The 18,648-nt window shown below is 45.2% G+C and overlaps 1 protein-coding gene across 4 annotated transcripts in view; it reads right to left on the bottom strand.

Moving 5' to 3' along the window:
* The window catches only part of GRIA1 (glutamate ionotropic receptor AMPA type subunit 1), a 308,685-nt gene that overhangs the window by 27,349 nt on the left and 262,688 nt on the right, over nucleotides 1-18,648 (bottom strand). For all 4 annotated transcript variants that reach the window (XM_061188360.1, XM_061188359.1, XM_061188361.1 and 1 more), the window contains 2 exons: nucleotides 15,899-16,097; nucleotides 10,403-10,650 (listed from right to left, as the gene is read on the bottom strand). In XM_061188360.1, the coding sequence (XP_061044343.1) occupies nucleotides 10,403-10,650; nucleotides 15,899-16,097 (447 nt within the window). The remainder of the gene's footprint in view (nucleotides 1-10,402; nucleotides 10,651-15,898; nucleotides 16,098-18,648) is intronic.

Genomic DNA, 18,648 nt, shown 5'->3' with positions numbered 1-18,648 from the left:
AACAGTATGGAGATTCCTTAAAAAACTAAAGATAGTACTATGATTTTTTTTTTTTTTGATGTTCTTCCAGAGGAATAAATTTCATTCCCATGGGAATAGGGAATACGATTAAGAGGTCATTATGCTCTTCTTCTGCTAGATGTCTGTGCTGAGGAGGGATGAATAATATATGTAAATTTCCCTGCCTGACTTTCTTTTGTTTGAAAACTGCTGGCTTACTACCTCCATCTAGTTGGGAGGAAGTGGCTCCTTTGGTTAGGGATTCACCTGGGCCTTTGTCCCTTACTCTCCATAGGGAGAGGCTGATTAGATATGATGATCCAGCCATGATCCCAGCCCACAGGGCCACTCATAAAACATTCCTGAAAGAGATGGCCCAGAATTTCTGTGCAAGTGCTCAACTCAGGACTACCCCTACCCTTTCTTTCTACTTCCAGACAAATGGATGGAAGCAATGTGGCTATTAGCCAAACGTTTGTGGTACCGAGTGTAAAGGGAATAAAGCTATATACATTTGAACATTTCTGTTCCCTGGTATCCTGCAATTTCTGCCCCACTGCAATGAAAAGAAGCCAAGAGAGGTCTGGCCCAGAGAAGGCACTCAACACTTATTTGGATGTATCCCCAAACTAATAGAATAGATGGTGAGTGCCGAGGGGAAGCAGCAAGGTGAGGGGGAAGTTGACGAGCAAAGGGGATTAACACCCAAGAACTCCGGATGCACCATGAGCTCTTCGTAAGTGATTTTGTTTATTCTCAAGACAGTCCTGCAGAGCCTGTTTTAGGATCCCCATTTGGAAGATGAGAAAACTAAGCCTCAGAGAGATTAAATAATGCCAGTTAACACTTCTTAGTCACTTTAGTATGTGCCAGGCACTGTGTTAAGCACTTCATATGATCCCATTTAACAACCACTGAAGTTTATGTTAGTGCTACCTTCACGTGTTATATTTGGGAAAGTCAAGGCTTCGGGAGGTGAAGTGTCTGAGCGACTGTTGTCATTAACTGGCAGCCCGTGATTCATACTCAGCCCTAACTTCAGGGCCCCAATGATCAGTCGATGGTCCACACTGCTTATTGCTACTTTCCCAAGATCACACGGGTTGTAAATATGGGAGACAAGGTTTGAACAGGGTCTGATCCACACAAAGCACATTGTTTCCCACACCCACAAGCCCTGAGTGACGGAGCTGGGACAGGTATCCAGACCTTCCCTGTCCTGGTCTGCCTTTGTGTAACAGCAGCTGCCTTCTTAGAAAAGGTGAAAGGCTGGGCAAGTCTGAAAAAAAGTTGCTGAGGGGAGAGAGGCAGGGGGAGGGTGGGAGGTTGAGAGAGAGAGAGAAAAGAGGTGCTATTTTTGACAGCATCAGCCTCTTAAAAGAAAGCAACATACAATTTGTGTATCAGCGGGAGAACGCAGTGCTTGGGCAGGCAAATCACAGCCCGCGCTGGGCTGCTGTTCTCGCTGCGGTCAAGGCCATTCGTTTCCCGTGGGGTTCATCTCCCCACATCCATCCTTGTCACCTTGCTCTCTCCACATTCCTCCTCTCTCTCCTTAATGTGTTGCTCTGCCATTTACGAGCTTCTCCACCAGGCATGGTAAAAACGGAGCCCTAACAGGAATAAGTGCGCGTTTGTCTTTGGGATGCCGCCAGGATCCTCCAAAATAAATCTTGCACCGTGGAGCTCCAGCCTAGCCCAGTGCTTCAGGAAGGAGTGCTTTGGCTGTGGAGTGCAAATGGACCTGGTGTCTCATTTCCCTTGATGTTTTCAGGATGCCACCTTACAAGTTTACAGAGGCAGGGGATGCCTCTGTTAGCACAGAGGTGGAGGTGTGGAAGAAAGGAGGGTTTGGGAATCAGGGTTTGTAGTTAAGCCCTGTCCCACAAGTCACTTTGAGAACCTGGGCAAAACATCACCTCTCTGAATCTTAGCTTCCTCACCTGTGAAGGAAAATGATAGTGCCTAAATCAAAAGATGAGAGAAGGATGACTGCTTGGACATCGCTAGGGTGCTGAATGCATTCGTTTCATATGTATTCATTTCATACCTCGCAGTAGGTACACAGTAGGTATGAAATGAATACACAGCTCCTCCCCCCCTCCCCCGCCCGTACACTTATGGTAAAGTGAGTCTAAAGTGGTCTGCTTTTCACTGTTGAACTCCATCAAAAGCTCTGCAGAGTTTCTGGAAGCATAAAACGCTTTAGGGGTGTTTTTGTTTCAGTCTGTCATGGGCAGGTAGGGAAGCTTAACAAGCAATGACTGTGCCCCTTTCTGCTGTTAGGCAGAGGGTAATGACGTCAGCCTGTGATGTGACCCTGCCCCTTGCACTGTGTGCCTCCCACATGCAAAGAGTGCAGAAGGGAGGAGGGATTCCCTAGGGATTCAGGCAGTGTAGGCAGCGAGCCACCTCCCTTCGTGGAGCCTCACTTTTCTTATTTATATATTGATTGGGTGGGACTAAGTTGCGTGTAGGTGTCGGGGGGAGGATAAATGATTTTTTTCCTCCAAATAATCATCCCTTCCTGATAGTTTCCCTCCTTACGTCCACGCTTGCCTCACATGGTTGGGAAGATCCCAACCTGGGATCAGGTGGGCTGGGTTGAAAATCCAGCTCTCCAGTTTCCACACCAGGTCACCCTGGGCAAGTTCCATAACCTCTCTCTGCCTCAGTTTCCTGAATTGTACAATTAAGATGAAAGCAATATTACCTTCCCAGGGTCGTTGTTAGGATTACATAAGCTAGTGCGCATCACATACTTCAGAGGAGTGCCTGGGATGAGTCAGTGCTTGAGAAATGTTAACAATAGGTCTTAGCATCACCACTAAAAGGCTAAATCACGCCCCCATCCCCCGCCTGGGCTTGTGTGCTGGGCTGCTGCGCCAGTCTCCTAGCAGGCTTTCTTGGTACTCTCTCTGAGCCATCCCACGTGTCCTGACCCAAGAAGCTTCTGTATTGATGCAGCCCTCCTCTGGCAAACCTCCAGTCTCTTTTCAAACACACATGCACACACACACACTTTCTGCTTGCCTCTTTGTCCTTCCCTTCTTTTTTTCTCTCTCCCTTTTTATCCCCTGATTCCCTCCCTCTCTTCCTTTCTCTCCAGCCCTTCTGAGGATACAGGCGAATCCAGCCTCTCTGCTTGGAGACCTTTGTCTCTGATCAGGCCCGACCTGGGTCACAGAGTTCAGGGGGTTACCATGACAACAAGCATCCCTGGCTACCCATCAGGAGGCAAGGACCAATTGAAAGGGACTGTCATTTCCCTGGGACATACTGCATTTATTCTCAGCAGTGGGCCCTGCACCAGTACCATACTATGGGAAGAGGGTGGGAGGGAGGGAGAGAAAGAAATATCAGGTTTTTTTTTTTTTAGTGTGTTCTCTGTGGGGGAGGATCACAAGTTGTTCTCAGAGAGACATTTTATTTCTAATGCAGCCAGTGTAGGGGGCTGAGGGTGGGGCTCATGTATATTTCTGATGAACACAGTTGGTTTCACAAAGAAGAAAAAAATAAGTTATTTGGCTCAAAAGTGGCTTTCTGGTAGGTCTAATGGGAGGAGGATAGGGGTGGAGAATTAACATCAATGAGTACCCTCTGTGACAAGCACTTTATGTTATTTCATCAAAACTCAGAGCAACTGCAGTGAATTGTTATTACTCCAATTTTACAGAAGAGAAAACAGAGGCTCATAAAGTTATAGTGACTCCCGAAGCTAGGTCAAACTGCTGGTAAAGTAATGGCCCTTGACCTTGAACTGAGGCGGTTTGACTCCAAGGATCGCGGTTTTGACACTCTTCAATGCAGTTTCCCTGTCATTCTCCCATTATGTTAATCTTCCTTTTCTTTCCAAGCCACTGCTTCCTCAGAAAACATGTACATCTCCCTTCCCTGACCTCTAACCTTGCCTCCCAAAGTGGACTGCTGTCCACCTCTAACAGAACCACCTAGGGGACTTGTGGAAATTGCACATTTCTGGACCCTACCTGGACCTGCAGGATGAGGAATCTCAGGAATCAGAGTCTAGAAAGGGGCATTTTAAACCAGCTTCCCTAGCAGATTTTAATGCATACTAAAACTGGGATATTGTTCTTTTATGGCAATAGATTCAACACCACCAAGACGTCACTTGCTTATTTGTTTCCCAGTTACATTCTGGGTCAGGGTGATTCCCTAAAAGTGGAAAACTCTTCTCAACGGCCTTGAAGGTACAACCATGTCACATGGTCCCAGTATGGAGGTGGGCAGCTAGGAGACCCTCAATCCCTGGAAGTGAGACCACTCCCCATAAAACCTTGTGACATTTCTTCCTAAGTCATGGCCTTAACCTCCCTCCTCTTTTTTAGCCAGATGCCAATACAGACGAGTGGTTCTTAGGAGATATTTTCCAGCCTAGGGTTGTGTGAAGGGAGAAAAATATATTCAGTAGGAATACGATTGAAACTAAACTGCTGATGAGCAATCTTGAGCTTATGTCCAATTAAAAAATAAAATAGATATAGACAAGATACAGTGCAGTAGGAGGAAGGTAAAGGTAATTGGCAGCCTCTATCATTCTTGCGTGTGTGCCAGGAATTCTGTACCCCTCCCAGAGGTGCCTTTCTCAATCTTCTAGGTGCCCCAGAGGTGAAGTTGAGGTGGGGACACATCTGCCCATTTTCTGTCCTTGCCTGAATCACTTTGTACCTGAGTAGTCCTGAAGCAGGAGCACAGAAGTCCCAGAAAGCTCCCATAACAGAGTTCTTTCCCAAACTACCAAGTCTTAACGTAAAGGCTATGACTGATGACAAACATAGAGCCGCTTCTTCCATCTGTCCCCATCTCATTATGATCTGTAACCACATTCATTATCGCCTACCAAAATGACCGCAATGGCTTTCTAAATGACCTCCCGCCTGTAAGCCTCCTCTCTTTGGTTCTTGTCGCAAACCACTGGATCATCTTCGGGAGTCTGTCTGATCGTGGTCCCTCCATCAATGGCCTTCAGTGACCTCTACTGACATCATATAAAAAATACAGAGACTTTTGAAATCCTTTGCACTGTGCCCACAGCCAGTCGCCCTTGCTTATTAATGCATTCTCTAGTTAAGGTGGATTCTTGTTGTTCCTGAAAACAGGCCCTATGTTTTCCCACCACTGTGTTTGTTGTTATTCTGTCCCCTCCATCTGGAGTTCCCTCTCCTTACGTCTCATCTATCACAATTTCTTCAGGGCCTAACTTGGATGTTACCTTGGCCTCGAAACTTTTGGAAATCCTCCCATTCAGATGTGGACTGTCCTCTTGAGTGTTCCCGGCTCTCTTAGGGCATTGAGCAGAATAACGGGTATCTGTGTAATACTGCTCATGAGCTGTGCTTGACTATGCATCATTTAGGGGCTGGGATCGCTTCTCTCTCACCACCGCTCCCTGAAGTGCAGCGCACAGTTCTTTGTGTGGAGAAGATACATACATATTTGGAAAGGAATCTGTGAAGCTGCATGGAAAGCCCAGGGAGTGGGTCTTAGACCCTCACCCGCTAAGCTGTAGGAGAAGGCTGCACTGTGCCCCTCCTATCACCTTGGCTCACACGTCTGGCATGGATAAGACACGTGACAGAACACAAACAAGTCATGATCACGGGCACCAGAGAAGACGCCGCGGAACCACAGTCACAGTTAAAGACCAGACTTTGACCAATGTCCCGATTAGGGTATAACTCTTAGCAAATCCATTAAACTCCTGATAGATGGTTTGTGAGGGAGAGCCATTAGTTGAGATTTTAACTCAGGCCCACCTGGTGTGGATTCCTTCTTGAATGGGTAAAACAGGGGTCATGCTCCCTTAGTTAGGAAATTTGAATACATCGTCTCTGACTGAAGGGAGTCTTTATCATAATAAAGAAAAGAGACTTCAGTTCAGACCAGCAGATACATTGAGTTGGCAACAGAAGGGCCAATAGATCACCATTAGTGGGTTTACCTATTACCTTTCCCTAGTGACCGGCATTGGCTGCGTAGGTCTTTATCCACAACCTCAGGGCTTCGGAAACAGAATTCAGCCCCTCACCCAAAACCAAGCATGCAGTGACGGCCAACAAACAGCATCTGTTTCAAAGAAACACCACCTGTCCAAATGGAAAATCAAGCACTGAACCACCTCGCTTCCTGAGTATTTGTTTCCAGAGCAGAAGAGACAAACACGCCATTCTGTCACTGCCACAGCCTTTTAATGCTCTGTAGGGACAAGCCTGGCCTCTGCCAAGTAGACTTGGCAAGTTTTAGAGGAACATTTGGGCCTTAGATATCGGCTCTCTGACCTTCTGGGGCAGAGCTGGGTGATCTGCCTTGGAGGAACCTGGACCTTTTTCCAGGCAGTCTGGAAGGGAGCGAATGCCCCGCAGGTGTGGTCAGGTCTGGCTTTATGGAGAGTGGTGCAGGGGACTGCCAGGGAGGTCCTTTCTGGCTGTGGACACTGGCACTAAGTCTGGAGCACATCTGCCTGTGAGGGCAGCCAAAGCCCCCCCTTTCACAGGGCAGAAGAGACGTTTGCAAAGTCTATAGTGTAAAACACTCCTAAAGAGTCTGCAGCTTTGTGAATGACTAGACAGTCTTTGAAAAGGTATTTTCTACGATTCTAAATAATTTGAAGACAACATTGATTTCCTCTGCCATATCCTCTTTAAGCTCATTTAAGCCCCTTTTCAATGGGGAACAGAGGTATCATGTCCTACCCCTTTACCCTTCTCCTCATTTTCCACCTCTGTCATGCAGAATGGTTTGCTGGGATCAGATCAGTGAATCCAAGATTGTTGCATCAGGCACATGTGTCTGTGGCATTTGGCTTGCCATGACTCTTTGGTGTTTGACCATGACTTGGGGAGTTGGCATCATTTGGGGGCATGTGAGACAGAGACCTGAAGGAAGCCGGGCTGGACTGTGGGCGTGCATGTGTGGTTACTCATATTTTCTGTAACCGTTTTGCAATGATATGTTTCATGGGACCTCTACACTGCTGGTTGCTAGAATGACTCCTTTTATTGCAGAGATGAGAAGTAGGCGAAGAGGGACTTTCCCAGGCCAGAAACCCAAGGCTCCCTTAGGATGAGCGTTGCTCTTCTGTTTTCGAGTCAGGGAGCCCCATGGCTATCATAAAGGTTGCCAATGGAGAGAAAGGAGCCCTGGGAGAGAGCTGGGGGCATGTGGCCTCCATTTAGGTATTCTTGACTTGCACATCAACCATCAGTGATCTTATCTGGAAGATGTTCCTTTTCATGTCTCTTTCCCTTTCTCTTTCTTTCTCAAAATCTATAAATGACTTGTTATGTCTCATAGAGATGTAAGCAATAGAATTAGGTGTTTATTTATTATAGAGTTGAACTATTTTCAATATTTACACCAGAAAGAATCTTTGGGCGTACAAAACCCATAAAGGCAGTGTTACTGCTCAAAGACGTGGTGCATTAAAGAAGAAGGGTATTAAAGTGAGCATTCACTATCACCTTTTGCCTTCAGAGTGGTGAGTGGATGCTCTGGGCTCCAAAAGTCTGCATTTTTAATTTTTGAGTTGACGGTGATTGTTCGCCCAGTTAAATAGGTGCTGGGAACCTGGCATAAGTTCGGTCTCCTGCCTTTAACAGTGTTGTCTGTCATAATGCCCAGCCCAGTGTGAGAGTAAGTACATCCACGGGCTCTGGAGTCAGACTGCCTGGGCTTGAAATCTGGCTCCTTTATTAGCTGTGTCCACCTGGTCAGGTAACTTAATTCTGTGCCACCATTTCCTCATCTGTAAAATGGGGATAATGGTACTTCATAGAGAAATTAAGAGAATAATATGAGACACTGCACATAGCACAGAGTGTGGCATGTGGTAGGCAGTCACTCAATGGTAGCTTTTATTGTAGTGGGAAGTCATTTGAGTCCCAGATGACCGGAGATTTACGTTCACATTACTGAGTTTGTCACCATGTTCCAGGCACCCATGGATAGGGTAGGGTGGTAGAAGTAATGTATTGAGTGGGCAAATCGTGTCACCTTCTGTACCCTTTTTTTTTTTTTCAACTTTGCATCCAGATATTTAGATCAAATGATGTCCCTGACTCATAAAGCCTTCAGTAAATTGTAATACTGCAGCATCATTGGTGTTCCTGGACCTATAAGAACTCATTCTCTACTTTGGGCCTTTCTAGGGTGATGTTCTATAAGTACCGAAAAGTTCCTTTTCTTGCCAAGCACTATCCTCTGAATCCCCTTTGAACTTTGCCTAAACTTGTACAAAGAGTTTTTAAAGTTCTTCCAGACAAAGATGCATGGTTAATAAATACCGGGCCGTTTGGTTTCCCTTTATTAGGTCACATACAATTATTTTTACACTCCTACAGATATCGTTATTTCCTGATATTTGGACAGTTGCTTACAATTCTTCAATGTATTTTCATTGCTCTTCAAATAAGGACAAAATTCCTTTACAAAATCTGTCTGCATTTCATTATTCTCCAATCGTAGCTTAACTTTTTCTCCTCTTTATTACCCGTGCTCCAGGAGTACTTAGCTTCTTTTAGTTTATCAACTGTACCATGATTTCTTGCCTTAGAGTCTCTGCACGTTCTGTTCCCTCTGCCTGGACTGTTCTTCTCTTCCTCTCCCCTCGCTATACTTAGTTAACTCCTGTTAATCTGTCATACTTCAGCTTGGAAAAAAAGCATCCTTGGAAAAGTCTTCTCAGCCACATCCCACCTATCCTGCACACCAGTTGGACCTTGTTATCTCTGGGTGTATTTGAGATCTTCTCTGTGTCTTTATTGTTCTGCAGTTTCAATTGAATCAGCAGCTGATTTGCTGTTTAACTCTTCCATTGAGATTTTATATTAATGACTACATTTTTGTTTTCACTTCTGTAAGTCCTAATTGATACTTTTCCAAATACGTCTTGTCTTTTATGATAGTGTCTTTTTCTTTTAAAAGTATTTTTGATTACTTTTATGTTTTTACTTGTACTTCTGATTCTTGCTCATGTATGTTGTCACATAATTTATAACTTCGCCTTGCTTAGGGCAGACCCAGAATAATTAGTTTATGCTTTTTACTATGGTTTTGGTTTCCTTTTCCCTTTTTGACCTAGAGATTTCTTAACTTGCATTTGAAAGGCTATTTGTTATATCCTTCTCCAACATATCTAGGTGTTTAATAGTGGGAGTTTTATTCTGCTAAATTGCTGGAAGCAGGTGTCCTTTAGGTCCCCTTTTATAGACTATCATAATTGTCATGAACCATTAAACAATAATCATCTGTGTAATGCCTTTCTTCCCTGCAAGAATGTAGTTCCATGGGACCCGGACTGTGTATGTCTTACCCCCAAATTGTAGCTCCAGCTCCTAGCCTAGTGCCTAGAATGTTGTAGGGATCAATATTATTGGAATAAATGAATGAAGTGGAAGCAGAGGTGGCTCTGGATGTCATGTCAAGATGGGTTAGGAGCCTCTCTCCATCTTTTTACAACCTTTTAAAACACTCTCACCTTTCCTTGAATGCTACCCTTCCCTAAAGTGATTTAATCACTCTGTAATTGACACAATGTCTTACAGGTGACTTCACACTGTATTGCTTTCATTTACCTTCTATATAGATTATCCCATTTGAACTTAAAACCACTTTGGACCTAGGAAAGGATGAGATGGTTATCCTCTCTTTATAGATGAGGATACTGAAGGTCGGGAGATGATATGTCTTACCTTTTGTAAGACAGTCAATAGTAAATCCCAGAGTTAAATCTAGGTGTTTTGACTTTAATTTTACAGGACTCTGCCTTAGCTGTTTGGAATGTATACCAGAGCTTCTTTATGTGAAAATAAAGTCCACTTTGCTTCTTTACTTAAATACCTGTTTCTTGCTAAAGATATCAGCATCTAGGAAAGAATGGGTGCTACCACTTGTTTGGTGCTGTTTTGATTTCCACAGCTAGAATCTCAGGACTCAAATGACTTGATTTTTCATTTGGACCATGTACTTGCTTCTTTGGAGACAAACATTACAAACCACCTTCTGTCAAAGAATCCAGGTTGCTGGAGAGCCCTGTTCGTGGCCTAGTTGGATGTGGAGGTGTCTGGTAAAGGATGGTGCGTTACAGATCACACAACAGAAACACAAGTTCATCAATGTTTACCACTTGGAGGGGTAAGGCGAGGCGTGGGAAGGGAACACATGGGCAGCGACAATCAGAGCAAGCTGAGGCCCCCGGGTCAATTTCCAACCTCAGGGCTGAAGATCTTGGGTGGCTGGAATCTCCCAGGCCCCCAGGTGTCTAAGAAGAGACCTCTTGACAGCTCCCACTGTGGCCCTGGAGCCATGTGGCAGGCACAGCAGCTTCCCTTCTGAGGTAGGGAGGGAAGAGGGAGTACCAAGGAAGCAGATCTTGGCTACTTACCTTAGGGCGGACCCCTTGGGCGTCGCAATGCCATAGCCTTTGGAATCCAAGTTACCTCCCACTTTCATGGTGTCACAGGGTTTCCGCTGCTCAATATACTCATTCATGGTGGACTCTAGAAGGTAGGCGTATTTGCCTTTGGATTTCCTTACTCGGATCATCCCCTCCTCCGTGGTCCGCACAAACACGGATGGTTCTGCTGACTTCATGTACGTCCACATCTTCTCAAACACGGCGATTTTAGACCTCTGGCAGGGGACAGGAACGAAGCTGGAATTAAGCGCTGGCTGCGCGTGGCATGGAGGTCGGCCCACACACAATAATGAAGAGCCAAGTGTGGCTTGATCATACATTCATGAGCGAGATTAGCTCAGGAAGAAACAAATTATCAGTGATTGCAAAATAAGAGGCTCTAATTAGTACCAGTAGGCTTCAAAGTACAAATATCTTGCAAATACAGAATGAATAGGAGAACTCAGAATCTTTTAATTACTGCTAAATAGTTATCGTCCTCTGAAATATGGGGAGAGTTAAGAAACTGGGGCTCTGTCTGACTTTTCAAGACATCAGAGGACCTATCTGTTGTTCAGTAAGGTCATATTCACAAAGCCCTGAAGAAGTGGAGAGCTGACGATAGGTGGAGTCTGATTTCATCGTTAAAGGACAACACGAAAGAATTTCTAATAGATCATAGGTGCCAAGTACCAGTCATCCCGTATTGCAAAACTGGCCCTCAGAATGCAAATTGTTGTCTGATAAAGTTAATAACTTGGGTCTTAATACTGTCTTCTGCTTACATTTCAAAAGCCTCTACATCCAGCCAAGCTGCTTTCCTCATTTCCTCCTGAACTCATTTTGGGCCTTCCTTCCTTTGTGACTTTGCCTCCTTTGTTCACGCCCCTGGATATGTTGGTTCCCTCCAGCCACATCCTACTCATCATCTCACAGATCAGAACAAATCCTGTGTATTCTGAGACTGTCTCGGTTCCAAGGACAGTAGCTCTCAAACTCTAGTGGGCACCAGAATCATGTATGGAGACTGTAAATATGCAGACCCCCTGGCTCTAAACCTAGAGATTCTGATTCAGCAGGTGTTGGGTGGAGCCTAGAATAAATCTTTTTCAGAAGTTCCCTAGGTGATTCATCTGTATGGTCCGTGTGGCCCTCATTTTAGAAGGAGTATTGTGAGGATTGATGTTCCTCTAGGACACATTGTCCAGGCACTCACTGGATGTCCAGGCTAGACTTTTAGGATTGAGAACCATTCATACTTGGGCTTAGGTCTCAAGTTTGTGAACACTACCTGAGGGTAGGGGACGTCTTCCCTTCTGTGGGTCCTGCACAGAGTCTAACCTTGCATCTATCTAGTAGGTTCTTAGTTAGGGCCCATGGTCTAGGACCACAAATCCACCCTCTCACGTGTGATGCTCTTCCTAAAAAGCATCCTTTCCCCAACAGGTAGATGTATTTTAGGGCTACTGGTATCTGGCTTTTGAAAATGCTTTGTAAATGGACAAGTGTTAGACACATGTAAGGGACTATTTTTTTAAAGACAGTTACTACTAGAGTTAGGCCACCTATGTAATCTAGTGGTTGATATATAGATTACAGATTCCTTTAGTATAAAATTATCATTATACATGCAATATGTCATTATTCTTTGCATACAATATCAGGTTTATTTTGTTGATATCAACAAGCGTTGGCAAAATATTGATATACAGTTAGCTTGTTGTTTGAGCCAATAAAGATATTTGGACCCAGGAAAACTCTAGGTCTCAAGGAAAAATGAATGGAGATCGTTACTGAGAATGTCAGGGAAGCGTTCGGTAGAGTGAATTGTAAGATAGTCTGTAATTAGATAAATGAGATGATTTGTTTCACTAGATGGTTTACAGTCTGGAAAGGACACTGGCCTGAGGGTGAGGAACCCTGGGTGCTAGTCTTGGTTCTATTGCTAACTTTCCTCATTTGTTCTATAAGGAGTTTGGACATGGTAACCTTTACATTCCTTGCTAGCTTGAAATATTTGGTTCTTTACGTGAATATTTATCATTCAAGCAACAATGTCCAGGTGACAAAAAAAAAAAAGAAAGGAGAAAAGGGAGGGAGGATTTCAAAGTTAGGAAAAGAAATATCCGAGACCAATCGTAGCATCTACAACGTACTGAATATTCTCTCACAGGAAACAGGGAAATAGATAAATTCAGCTGTGACCAGATTTGCAGATCATCTTCCAGGCACAAAACCAGCAAGACACGCAGCAGGGCAATTGCAAGATGCAATGTGACCTGACAGGATGGTCACAGCGGGGGAACCCTGGGCTGCTGACAGGCAGAGCTGCAGAGCGCTCTGGGCAACAGTATGCAGAAAATTAATATGTCCCCTCAGCCTCACCCCAGTGCCCCCAATGCCGAGGCTGCGCTCACAGTCGCTCAGAGTAGAACTATCAGGAAAATCTCATCTCCAGGAATGCGAAGGCCATGCGAGTGGCAGGGAGGATTGGAAACGGGCTTGGGGTATTTGTTCTTGGATCTCTCCTCTCATCCGCAGCTCCCGCAGCCCTTCACACATCTTAATTAAACTGTCGGTGGAGGATTAAGTGACTCTGGGTTGGGGCTGCCGAGAAGCTCTGGGCTGCCACGGGGATGAGAAGCCAGACTGTTCAGAGGTAGAATTCTTGTTGCCCTACTCCCTCCTTCTGCCTTATGGGGGTGGTAGGTGACCTTGTCTCCCCACCCACCAAGGTCCTGGTGGGATAATTCTCAAGGTCAGCATCACAGAGATGGAAGGGCTCACAGGACACATCGGGTCAGCAGCACTTTTTTTTTTTTTTTTACAGGTGAAGAAACCGAGGCCCACAATGTGGCAATGAACTGTCCAATGTCATGTAGCTTGTTAGTGGCAGAGCCAGGAGGAGTAAAACCTCATCTCCTGATTGCACCCCTAGTACCTTTACACTGTAACTAGCTGTCTCCCTCATTTTATGCTTTATGTTTTACTGGCTGCAGGACTCTGGGCAAGTAACATAACCTTTCTGAGCCTCAGTATTTCTCTCCTGACAGTGGCGATAATATGTACTCACTGCACAGTGTTGCCATGGAGATGATATGAGAATAGAACACTTTAAAGAGGTAAAGTGCATACCCCAATGCCTGACACATAGTAGGTGTTCCATAAGTGGTGCAATTACTACTAATAATTATGACTTTTCTTCCGGTTTGACTTTAGGGTAGAAATGCCCAATACATGTTTGGCTTGGTACCAGTTTCCCTTCCTATATACATGGCAGACATTGATAGCAATTAAAGAATTCTTTCATACTGAGCCCGATGTGACCTCAGAATCCCTCTTAACATAGAACTCCAGGCAAGCACTCCTGACCAATCAGAGTGAACTATTGACACAACCTATTTGCCTAGGCTAATGAAGTAAGCCTGGCTAGGGCACAGAGCTTGTCGAATATGCACTGCCTTGGTTCTAAATGCCTAGCACAGTGCTCTGGACAAGAGATAGTAATATGTCTATTTCTATAGTTATTAACAGAACGTGGAAGTCTTAAGTCTTAGCTGTGCCTCTGAATTAGCTAGGACGTGCACATTTTCTTCTTTGGACCTCACTTTCCCCAACTACAAGAGTGGAGGGTTAGACTGGATTTGTCTGTGGGCCCATCTAGTAACTTGAGCGATCTTTAAAAAAAAAAATTATTAATGACACCATCCATTAGGACAGTGTGGTTCAGTGCAAGAACACTTGGGTCGGAATGAGGAAATTCAGATTTTGTACCCCTCCCAGGCACTTGCATCATGAATTCCCTGCATCTCAATTTCTTGCCGGCAACATGGACACACAACCCCTGTTCTGCCTTAGGTCACAGGTGAAACATAAAGGAGACCGTGGATGGGAAGGGGCTTTGGGGGCTGTAACATGCGAAGGTACTGGGGTGGAGATCATGGGTATATAATGAGTGGACAGATTCGGTGGTTCCCCAACTGCATCAGCAGGGCCTGGGGCATAGAACTGGCTTTATGGACAAATATCAGGCATCTCCTTCACACTCTGGTTGCAGGCTAAAGATGTCAGAGAATCGTAACAAGATTACAAGTGGTTCTTCTACTAACTGGTTGGGTTAGCCTAAGCAAGTCATGTTTCTTTCTAAAATGAAGACTCTGACCAAGTGACCCCTAAGTTACCTTCTTGCTCCAATGTGTTGAAAATGAATGATTTTAGTCTTGGAACCTCCATCAGCCATGGTTAGGGCTTTGGTCCCTCTTCTGCCTGTCATACAGAACGCAGAGCCCACGATCAAGAGGCTGAGCACAGCACCCTGTGGGTTCACTCAGAGTCTGGGGTTTGCTCCATGAAGTTGCAGTGAGAACCCAGTGGGTCCGCATAGGATCCCCACCCTCTTGCCAGAGGCAATGCAGAGGCTAGCTCTGTATTCTCCTCCTCCTCTTTATTGGCTGTGTGACGTTGGGCAATTACTTTTACCTCTCTGAGCTTCCTTTGTAAAATGGGGATAACAAATCCCCAACTCGCCTCTGATGAGAGGATGAAATAAGTCATGAAATGTGTGCTTCTTAGCACAGGACCCAGTTCATAGTATGTGCTGAGGAAGTGGTAGCAATTGTTTATTATTTTTATTTGATTAATATATGGTAACTCCCTGTGCTAAACATTTCCAAAGTCCAGGGAACTACAGGTTTTCTTGCTTTGGGGCATTTGTTCAAGTTGTTCCTTTTGCCTAGAATGTAATTAGCCTACGCTGATCTAACTTGGTTTCATGATGTCTAGAGATGTTTACAGGTCTATCCTTTGTGGCCATAATCCCTCTCTACCCCTCCTTCAAGATGGCTCTCAATTGCCTACACCCCCCGAAGCCCTAATGGGAAATGGAGCCCCCATTCATTGTTTTTTGTTTCCTTGTATTTTAGATGTCCATCTCTTTTCATCTCATAATGACTCTTGGAGGTCGACATTATTTTCCTCATTTTGCCTCTAGCCACAAGACATCTCCACCACCTCCACTCCCACTTCACATTTTCTGTATCTCCTGGCACTATTTAATAGACCGCCTATTCCAGTCATTATTTCCCATATAACATATCCTTATTCATCAAAGTCTCCAAGGAGGGGACACAAAGGGCATCAGGTTGGGACCTTGTTCCTCGCTGTTCCTAATCAATTACTAATAAGGCTGAAGGTGCTTATAGGAGCAGGAAGGGAATTATATGTCATATCCTTTGCAGCCCTCGGAGAACTTGGCACAGACTGGTATACATAAGGGGTCTAATTCAATGCAAGAGCTTTGAAGTTTCCATGAATGCAGAAATGGAGGTTTCTCAGGGATCCGTAGAAAGCTGAGAAATGTCTCAGTTTCCCTGACTTACGCTCAGTTAAGCGGTTGCCTATAATCTCATGCTAATGAGAAGGATATTTTACTGACAGTAGTGGTTCCCTTTTGTGGAAGTGCCCTGGGACACGGGATGTCCCTACCCTGAAGAACTCCTTCGTGGATCCCGCTTCTAGGGTCCCGTAAGCGATTTCTGTCTGCTTCGCTAGGTCCTCGGCACTCTCAATGGGAGATACCATCCTCTCCACGGTCAGGAAGGCGGCCAGGTTGGCTGTGTAGGAGGAGATGATGATCAAGGTGAAGAACCACCAGACGCCGCCAACGATGCGGCCGGACAGGGACCTGCAGCCCAAAGGGAAGAGGTGTCAGAAGCACAGACATCAATTACAGAAGACTGTGGGGAGGGGCCGAGGGCCAGCCCCAGCCCATCAGCAGAGCTGTCAAGCCCTCTTGCACCCTTCTCTTCTGTCAGCAGGGTGTGAGAATCCAAACGTCAGAGTCTCCTGTGCATTTTCCTTCCTTACTGTGGATAAGGACCTGTGGGGTTGCCATCCTTCATGGGTGAGACTGCCCTGCAGGTACATCTTCACACTCACTCTCACACATACATACACATCGAGACATGAGACACATGCCAACAAAGACACAGATATGTCAACACTTGCCCGCAAAAATCACAAACGTATAAATATCCTGTTACAAGCAGTTACGTATGTGCCAAATGTATGTGCATACATATATAAACGCAATGCATTTACACATATGTTGCACACGTTTGATCATGTCCAGAAATGTTTCCAGACTGCCTTCTCGCCACTGCCCTCCTGGTTGGCAAAGGCCGCCAAAATGATGGATTAGAAGGAAGGGAAGGGAGAACATTTTGGAAATAAAGACAACACTAGCACTCCGTCCAGCCACCTTGGGGAATGTCACTGTTGAGTGCAGGCATGGTTCTCCTCCTTCTCATGGAGAAAGAGAATTTGGCTGAAATAAAAGACAAAGGATAGTCTGATCTGGATCAAAATGGCAAATATGACAATCATATGTGAGACAAGAAACTTATCCTTGATTTTAGGGTCCTGTTCTCTCTTATGCCCAAAACCGTGAAGAGAAACATGACCAGCCAAGAGTTCCACTGTGATTGTTTGGATTTGGCTAGGAGATTTCAAGTCCAGGGCTTCCCAAAGGTGTTACCAGTGATGTAGACGTTATATGGGGTGATTTTATGTGGTGGCTAGACATGGCATCGAGCCATACTCAATCAGATAGTGATAAAGTTATTTGCATTCCATCACTCCTTCCATGCTGCTTAGTGTCATCCTGGAGCTGCTGTGCCCTTAAGCCCTTTATAACATGTGCTCCGACAGCCTCAAGCTCAGAGGTGACAACGCTTAACTAGAACCTCATGCTTAACATCGAGAGCAATCACCAATCCAAACCGTGAGTTTTATGGATAAAGAAACTCAAGAGTCCCAGATCATACTGACTTGGGAGCAACACCCAGGCCTGCTGGCTTGCTTGATTGTTGAGACTTTGTCAGCCCTCTGGGTGTTTTTCCCATGTTCCTGTCTGTTCTACTTTGTTTCGGTTTCTGAGAGACTGCTTTTCACTTTAGGCAGACAGTGCTCACCCCAAGAAATCCAATGAATACTTGTTATTGCTTGCTATATAGAAAACACTGTTCCTAGATGCTTCACAGGAAGAGGGAAATAAGAGGAGACTTGTTCAAAGGAATGAGAGCAGGAGAGTGCAACAAGACGATGTCCTTTGAAGAACAGCTTCAGGAAGAGGGGAGATTCTACAGGAAGAAAAGGCTTGGAGAGGTATGTTCACTGAAGGACTGATATGAGGCTTGTGCCTTGTGACCTGAGTGAGGCGCATTTGGCAGAAGTTGCAGGAAACCGATGCTATCTAAATAGGAGGAAGATATTTTTGATGGGCAGGGTAGTACAACAATGGCTATCCTGGGGATGAGAGTGAGTGTCCCTATTTCTGAAGATGTTCAAGTGATAAACTATTTATAGAGATGTTGTACTTGGTGCCTACCCTTGGTCCTCCAGGGTGCTAAGTGCTGGGGACACAACAATAAGCCAGACAGAGGAAAGGCCAAGCATCACGTGGGACCAGAGACCAACTGCTTCCTCTTACACTCCTCCCAGCTCTGAGACTGCGTGATTGGAAATCGTAAGTAAGAAGACCAGGATGCATGGCTTCCATTGGACAGTCAAGCAAGATGAGGTACAAATCATTCTCCCAGTGCCCCAGGACTAATCAAAATCATTCTCCCAGTGCCCCAGGACTAATAGTTATACTCAAGATCACACCAGTCTTCTGATAACTAGTCCAGTGCTCTATTCACCTTAAGAGACAGCAGATACAAGTGTCCAGGCCCGTGTGAAGATGCTGCTTCTTTTCCAATTCTGGGTGATCACAGTGGCATCTGAACTGGACTTCTTGCCTCCCTTCCACCCCCCTACCCCCCATCCTCCCACTCCTCTGACTAATCAGTTCTCGACAAGGGAGCCTGCATGATCTTTTGGAAAACATTAATTACATCTTGTTTCTTCGTTGCTTAAAACCCATCAAAGCCCTCCTCTTACACTTGGAATAAAATTCAACTCCTTGGCCCGCTCTCCAGTGCTGTCCCACAACGTGGATTCTGTAACTCTGGTCACTCTGGAATTTGTTTGATCCTTCATACTCAGAAGGCTCTCACCCTTGTCACATGCTGCTCTTTCCCGTGATCAATCCATCAACGCTATTCATCCTTCAGACCTCATCCTAGTCATCACTCTTTCAGCATTCAAGCACATGACTCTCAGAGCCCCGTGCAGCTCACATTGCAGCTGATGTCTGACATCTATTTGTGTGATTGACTGTCAGGTGTACCCCT

This window comes from Eubalaena glacialis, chromosome 4 (assembly GCF_028564815.1).
Source record: "Eubalaena glacialis isolate mEubGla1 chromosome 4, mEubGla1.1.hap2.+ XY, whole genome shotgun sequence".
NCBI lineage: Eukaryota > Metazoa > Chordata > Mammalia > Artiodactyla > Balaenidae > Eubalaena > Eubalaena glacialis.
This window is presented reverse-complemented; position numbering and strand designations above follow the sequence as displayed.